We start from the raw sequence: 8023 nt of genomic DNA, 5'->3' as shown, positions 1-8023 counted from the left end.
CCCCCCCCCCCCCCCCCCCCCCCCCCCAGCTTGAGGGAGCTGGGAGGTAGGAGAGATACACCTGTCGCACCATCGAGTCGAGGCCTTTTCCCTTTGTGTACTCTACTCAGCTGTGTGTGTATAAGTGTGTGGAGACGGTACGGTGCCGCGTGACGTGCCGGTGTGTCAGCCAGAGCCGAGGCGAGGCCACAGAACTGTGGGCGAGGCAGGCCGCGCATATGCACTTGTTGTCTACCGCTAGCTAGCACTGGGTAAACACGGAACAGCATGGCAAGCAGAAAGCATGAAGATGACGATGAAGGGCAGCGCAAAAAGCAGAGAGTCATCAAAACTCTGCACGACAAAAATCAAAGGAAGAGGCTTATTGTTGTCTTGGAAAATGCGTCACTTGAAACCATCAAGGTATTTCTCAAGCAAGCGTACTGTATTTCTTTTTTCATTCATTGTGTCTTTGACATATTTGGTTTTCAGAAGTTCAGAACTATAAAACGTTAACGTTGTCCCACATATCTGTGGTCGTGTAAGTTTTTCTATTGCGTTGTGTCAGCAGCATAGAGCAGAGCTCAGCGCAGAGAGCGAGTAGATTCATGATAGACCCTATACTGTAGTTTAGAGCTGGTGCTACTTTTCCATGGGAGGAACTGTTCCATGCAAGTGCACGTTGAATTTTATTGCATTCTAAACCATTGTAAACGGATTTAATAAATATTAAATGTGTGGAGACAAAAAAAAAAAAAACTTGTCAAAATGAATCCAGTGCAGTGTCAGTGAGACATGAGCAAGATGAGATATGAGTGAGTTTATCATGTTTATGCTTGCACAGGATAGATAGCACTCGACTGTGACAGTAGTTAGTAGAAGTAAAGTAGTAGTAAGTAGACAGAAAAGTCTGTCTGTCAAGAGCAGAGAAGTTTGATAACATTGTTTTACTTTCAAGGTTAACGGACCTTAGCCTCCTTGAGTTGAAGCGAGATGTAGTCTCTGTCCAGTCTGTGGAACATGTCCTCGATGATAAAACAGAGGCTCCAACTCTCCCGCTTTCGACGGGAGATCTCCCGTCGAAAGCCCATTTTTGCAGAATCTCCCGTTCTCCCGCTTGAGATTCAATTTCTCCCGCTTGAAAGGATTTCTTACTTAATTTCATTGTATGTTGAAAAATAAGTCAAGTTAGATAGCACGAGAGAGCATCTATAGAACCCTAGACCGCAAGGAACTTTGTGCTCGTATTGTGCGCTTCGCGCACAACAAGTTGGAGTCTCCCGTTTGATAGGGGTTTCAGGCGGGAGAATCTCCAGATCAGAAGGAAGGTGCTTAGGGTTGGAGTCTCTGATAAAATACAGATTAATCTTTGGTCAAAGCAAGCAGTTTGTTAAATTTGCTTTATCATGTGTAATTTTAAAATCCCTGTCATTCTCTTATTTGTCAATGATCATAAGACAAAATTGTCTTTGAAAAGACAGTGATCAGTACACAGTCAGATTCCATTGTTTTGCAGACATCCAAGGGATATGAATTGCTGAATTGTGACCATCACAAACATCTGATGAAGAAGCACAAGCGAGAGCCTTCAGACTGTAGGCCAGACATCGTGCATCAGGTATGATGTGCACCATCTTCACAACCTCTGGTTTAATCACAGAAACTTTATCATTCTCATAGTTATGTGCTCTCTTTCTCTCTATCAATAATTCTTTGCAATAAAGACTCTCTTTTTTATTGTAAAGTTGTCCATCTTTGTTTTTTGAAGTATGTGAACAAAAGGTAAGAATGATAAACTCTGGTGCTTAAAATACTTCAGTTGATTGATTTACTGACTTTTTTATTCATTTATCTGTTTGGCCATTAATTCCATTATACATTTGTTTTTTGTCTTGGTAGTGCAAATTCAACGTGGCACACAGAATAATTTAACTTATATAAATTTCTAAGCTCATGTGGCATAGGAAGAAATCAAAACCTAATATGCCTTCTTGTTATCAGGACAAGACCTTATAGAAGTAGCAGAAGCCTGTGTGGGACAGTTTCTTGATGGTGTTTTACGGAGATATTTTCATCAAGAATCAAGAAAAGCACAAATATTCCATCCAGACGGTTTCAGAAATGTGTGGAACAATGCTGATTCCTTGAAACACAAGATCTATAAATTTTTCTCCTTGAGAGAATTCGTCCTAGTGCAAATATCATATGAGTGTGTAGCATTTTGTCTGCGTAAGCCATCTACACACTGTCCCTCTTCAGAGGAGATGAGCCCTCGCCACAAGGAGCCATCACTTCAATGTGTCTTGTCAACTTTAATGGCGAGTTTGAACTAGTGCGAAAAGAAAGAGAAATTTGTAAACACATTTGAGAAAATTTGATCTAAATTGGATACATATTAGGATTTTGGACTTGGACAAAATTGTATTTGAATAATACAGTGAAACCCCGTTATAACGAGTTCGGTTATAACGAGGTGATCGCGTCGGTCCCGTTTTCCTTTGCGTGTAAACCTATGGCAGAACGAACCGGTTATAACGAGTTCGGTTATAACGAGATTCCAGTTATAACGAGGACATTTTCGGTGCATCATGATAAAGAAAAACATAAGCAATTTGATCGGATATAACGAGGTTCCATTTCTTAGACCTGCCTCTATCAATCACGCCACGAACGAAACATTGAAAAGCGATTTCACGCTATCCCCGTTTTACGTATGTGTAGAATGCAGTAATGCACTGCACAAGTGCCCGTCCCGTCTCGATCTCTACATGTACTCTCTGAAGCAAGAAGACTCGGAAACAAACATGATTCAGTCCCATCGTTATCCTTCTTTACCGCCCATTATCAGTGATGAATAACCGAGTATAGGGCCTACCGTTCTTTCCATGTTAAACCACATAACATAATCATAATCATTCCATTTTCTTTTTTGCGAGGTTCCATTTCCTGACTGCCGCTTTCAAACACGCGACAAAGGGAACATTGAAAACCAAATTCACGCTATCCATGTCTCTTTCCCGTTTTGCAGAGTAGTTCATGTTTTCTTCTTAACCACGCCATAAGACACAGAAATACCTTCCGATGTTTCTACTAAGTTATTGAATAAAATCATTCGATTTTGTATTTCGCGAGATACGCGTGCGTGATAGGTCAGACCACAGCGCAACGAGAGAAAAAAAATATAACGCATTCAAAAACTTTTCATGTAGCGACACTCGTGGCCAAAATGGACAATAACATTGAAATGCGTGTGCAACTCATCATTGTACCCTTTCCATTTTTAGTTCCGACTTCCAGTTGTTTTGCTGGCTAGTAACTATTATGAGTGTATATGATTAAAGCCGAAATAATTAATGAAATCATAGCGATCCCGCCGGGCGACAGTAGCGTAAAAATAGTTGAATATCGCATGTTAATCTGCTTAATTGAGTTGGTGTTCAGAAAAAGAAACAAACGCTTTTAACAGTTTGAATAGATCTGCGTTTGTTCGTTATCATGTAACAAATGATTATATAAATATGAGTGTGTATGATTAAAGCCGAAATAATTAATGAAATCATCGCAATCCCGCCGAGTGACAGTAGCGTAAAAATAGTTGAATAGCGCATGTTAATCTACTTGAGTCGGTGTTTAGAAAAAGAAACAAACACATTTAACAGTTTAAATAGATCTGGGATTGTTCACTATCATGTAATAAATGATTATATAAATATGAGTGTGTATGATTAAAGCCGAAATAATGAATGAAATCATCGCAATCCCGCCGAGTGACAGCAGCGTAAAAATAGTTGAATAGCGCATGTTAATCTACTTAATTGAGTTGGTGTTCAGAAAAAGAAACAAACGCATTTAACAGTTTTAAGAGATCTGCGTTTGTTCATTATCATTTAACACTGCATTTCACAATGAAGACCAGAATGGTCTATGAGGTATATTTGCGCAAAAGGATCACAACATTCCAAATTCAACCTTGTAGCGTATTTTTCAAGAACTGGTGTACAAAACGCGAAAAAAATTTTGGAAGAAAATAAAGAACGCATTTTTTAATCCCTTCGGACGCAACGATCATTATACATTGTATAGGATTACATCGGAAATGATTTATGAAATCATCGCATTCCCGCTGGGCACCAACAGCGTAACATACCTCGCAAGTTACGACAAACAACGCATGTATGTTACTCATTTTGCGCTGGTGTTTAAAAAAACTTAACAAACATATTTTATACAATCTGATTTTGTTGTCATTTTACGATGTTCACTGTATTTCACAAACGAAAAAAGAAAAAAAAATCTTTTAGGATGGTTCGATACAAGAGGAAGAGATAGGTGTAGAAAGAATCCCGAATGATATGATCTTGCCGAGTAGGCCTTCTTCTCAAGAACATAATATGTGAACTATAATGAGAAGAGAGTTTTGGAAGAAAAATAAACAATTAACGCATTTCACCCCCACTTTTCCGTCTTTTTTATGAATCAATTCACAAATAATTTCCCTTTATTGTCTCAATAATAACGATTCATAATTGTGTAATAACAATGCAAAGGAGGTTCTTATAAATTTGATTGACGGGTATGATTTCGTGCTTATGTTTTTCTTTGTTTTTGATGCGTACGGTTATAACGAGGTACCGGTTATAACGAGGTAATATCGCCGGTCCCACGGACCTCGTTATAACGGGGTTTCACTGTATAGCTGAAAATATCAAGATTTTATGTTATTTGCATATACTTTTATGAAAATTAATGATACTTCACAATTGCATAACTTTGAATTTGATGTTTCATTCCTCTGGAAGATAGATTTCCTTATCCTTAAAGTGTCATTCAGATACTTGATAAAAAATACTTGAAGAAAAGCTTCAAAAAAAAAAAATGCTAGATTTTCCCTCAGGAGTAGTACAGAACAGGAAAAAAAAAGGGACTCTAGAAAAGGATATAATGTCTCTTTCCCAAACCATGTTGCAATTTGGTATAGAATTGGCCAAATCAACCTTGATAATAATGACTTTAAAATTTTAGGGCATTAGAAAGGAGAACACTGTTTCAGAGGTTAGACAAAACATCCAAAGAAAAACCAAACACATCATCAATTCAATGGAATTTCGATAATTGTAGTTTAAAGTAGAAATGTATTTAGATCCTCCTCTACCTCCCCCCCCCCCCCCACATACACACACATCAATCCTACACTAAATCTTGCAGACAGTTTACTGGTGGTATGATAACATATGGACTGTAAATCATTAAGAAGGATCTGCCCACAAGTTCTGCCACTGTCATCAAGAAGTAGTCTTGTCTCTTCTCCAGTGCCTGCTGATGTTGTTTGACAGCCCCCTAAACAGGGCGGGGCTACTCCAGGTCTTTGTCCACACCCAGCGCAACGTCCTCATCCAGATCAGCCCCCAGACCAGGATTCCACGGACGTTTGACCGTTTTTGTGGCCTTATGGGTGGGTAAAATCTACTCTTAGTTTAATACATCCCTAAAAGTTATCTAAGCCTGAAAGCACCTTGAGCCTATGTATTTTGCTTAGGAAGCATTTTATTATACAGTGGACTCTCCTTATGACACATTTTTCATATGAGAATTTTGTCATATCATAGTTTACAAAATATATCACTTTATCATATTGGAATTTGTTTATACTAGTCAATGTACCCGTGGAGTACATGTATCATGCTTGTTTGGCTTCAGCCAGTGCCCAGAAATCCTCTGTGGGGATTCCCCCAGAAATGGTCAAGGTCACTGGGTCAACGGAGGTCAAATAACTGTTTTGCGCTACTCATTGGTCCGATCTTGGCCAAACTTGCTGGAAGCATAAGTAGGCCTACACCTGGGAAATCCCCATTGAGGATATTTCTGGGGGAATCCCAAGGAGTAGCAAAAAACAGTTATTTGACCTTTGACACCAGTGACCTTGACCTTTCCAAAAATGAACCCCTCAAGGGCAATTTCGCGGTGAACCTGCATCCACCCACTAAGTTTGATGGAGATCAGACCAAGGACCTGGGAGGAGTAGAGGAACAAACAGACAGACAGACAGACAGACAAACGTTGCTCGAATTATAGTATGATCACGGTTTAAAATATACATCACTTTATCATATTGGAATTTGTTATATCATGGTTCGAAAACTCTAGAATTCAATGAAGCTTATGAACTTTTGTATAAGATAACATTATGTTTGCTATCAAGAGATTTATAAATTAAGTCAACTGTCTTCCTAAGGCACAAATTCTAGAAAGTGTGACTAAAAAGGTATATTTGTTACCTATTTCAGTAAAAGAGATCTCTGTCTTTGTGATATTCGGCTGAATTATACAAATAAAACATGAAAACTTGAAATCAGGTAGGAGTTCTGTATTGACTCATTCGTCACTCCCACCCCCATTTTATGCAGTGCAACTCCTTCACAAGCTGAGCATCCATGCAGCCGATGGACCCCAGAAACTCCTCAAGGTCATCAAGAACCCAATCAGCGATCACCTCCCAGTTGGCTGCCGCAAGCTCCTCACCTCCTTCAGTGCCGACAAGTGTCTTCATCCCAGAGAGCTGGCCACAGAGGAGGAGGACCCCATCGTCATAGTGATCGGCGCAATGGCCCATGGGAAGGTCTGTGCTCTTGGAATTGGATTTCATTTTTTATAACTCTTTATGTCATTTGCTTGTCCTGTCTACTGAATTTGTGTTGCACTCGGAGTATGCTTTGTGTTGATTGCTTTTCCTAGCTATTGAATTTGTATATTACTTTCTAAACACCTTGTATTAGATTCCTTTCCTGTCTAGTTGGACACCAGCATATGAAGTGATTTCCATGTGTAGATTTTAACACTAATGATCAAAGAATCTTGTATGAATTTTGTTGAACAAAAATTGATGAGTATTAATGAGCTTTGTAATATGCAATGACAGTGTGAATGTAATTTCCAAATTGTTGGTCGAGTGCTCTGAAATTCCCTTTGCAGTTCACTGTTTCTTTTATGAACATTCATACCCCTTTTGATTAACTGTATTCCCCAAATTACTACAATTCTCCACTTATAGCGTAATGTTAATATATGAAGATTGAAACAAGCCACAGATGTGTTCATGGGTTGCGTATTGTTCTACTTCCTGCAGGTCAGTGTGGACTACACAGAAGGAGAAGTTGCAGTGAGCCAGTACCCCCTGTCTGCTGCCCTTACATGTGCCAAAGTTTGCTCGGGGTTCGAGGAGGCCTGGGACGTGGAGAGCCTTGCGGGAACATGACCTGAAGTGTGGGACAAAATTGGTCGAGATGTCGAACATTCCAGAAATGCTTGATTCACAGGGGGAAGCCTTGTGCAACAAGGTCTACGACAGGACTTCAAGTTGAAAGTGTTGCTGTTGATGTGTCACATGTTGATGTGTCACATGTTTGGGGATGTACGGTACCTTAACTGACATATTTGCACTTGCTCTTCTGGAACAACAGTATTTCTCATACATTGTCTCGTTAGGCACGAACACATATGCAGTGCCCAAAGTGTGGAAGACATTTTCCAAACATGGGGAAGAATGAGGGGAAGAATGTAGATAGTGCAGCTCTTTAACCACCAGATATATAAATGTACCTCCAAGACAAAGAATTTTGTTAACAACTTCAAAGCTGTTTCAGGAGAGCAGCGTATGATACTCATGAGCAGTACTGACATTGTTGGTGATTGGATCGTTTGTCATTAGTTGCCTTGCAGTTAAGACGGAGGAGGCGTAAAAATTTGGCATTTTTGTAAAACTGCTAGTTCAGACGCCTCATTAGGATAACATCTCCTGCCCCACTCTGGCTGTTTGAAGTCATCCTCTGAGGATTACACTCAGTCATGGAACATTTTACCAAAACCTTGTTCTTAAAGCTACCTTCTTCTGCTGCTAAACATTTCAAGAGAAACATTGTACCGTTTGTCAAGCAATGCTTTTATTTTTATTTGTAATACAAGCAGTTTTTGAAAACTAGAAATTGGATTAATGAAATACAAGAAGAAAATTGTAATTCATTTGATAAGTAAAATGGACTCGCTTATT

General features: G+C 39.4%; 1 protein-coding gene across 1 annotated transcript; it reads left to right on the top strand.

Annotated features, from left to right (window-relative positions):
- Positions 1 to 267: 267 nt before the first annotated feature.
- On the top strand, positions 268 to 7424 carry LOC139735167 (ribosomal RNA small subunit methyltransferase NEP1-like). Its single transcript, XM_071645927.1, has 5 exons — positions 268 to 402; positions 1496 to 1597; positions 5290 to 5431; positions 6384 to 6595; positions 7103 to 7424. The coding sequence occupies exons 1-5, from the start codon at positions 268 to 270 to the stop codon at positions 7229 to 7231; spliced, it is 720 nt and encodes a 239-aa protein (XP_071502028.1). The 3' UTR covers positions 7232 to 7424.
- Positions 7425 to 8023: the final 599 nt, after the last annotated feature.

The sequence above is a fragment of the Diadema antillarum genome, unplaced genomic scaffold, assembly GCF_040938485.1.
Source record: "Diadema antillarum isolate AM-2024a unplaced genomic scaffold, OU_Dant_1.0 seq00000565_RagTag, whole genome shotgun sequence".
In the NCBI taxonomy this organism is placed as follows: domain Eukaryota; kingdom Metazoa; phylum Echinodermata; class Echinoidea; order Diadematoida; family Diadematidae; genus Diadema; species Diadema antillarum.
Note: the sequence above shows the minus strand (reverse complement) of the source record. Positions and strands in the feature narration are given on the sequence as shown.

Bases quoted from the DNA above. Each gene is read 5' to 3' on its own strand.
- LOC139735167 (XM_071645927.1), top strand. From the start codon at position 268: ATGGCAAGCAGAAAGCATGAAGATGACGATGAAGGGCAGCGCAAAAAG. The intron at 5,432-6,383 runs GTGGGTAAAATC...CATTTTATGCAG, and splicing joins CCGTTTTTGTGGCCTTATGG to TGCAACTCCTTCACAAGCTG. The intron at 6,596-7,102 runs GTCTGTGCTCTT...TACTTCCTGCAG, and splicing joins GCGCAATGGCCCATGGGAAG to GTCAGTGTGGACTACACAGA.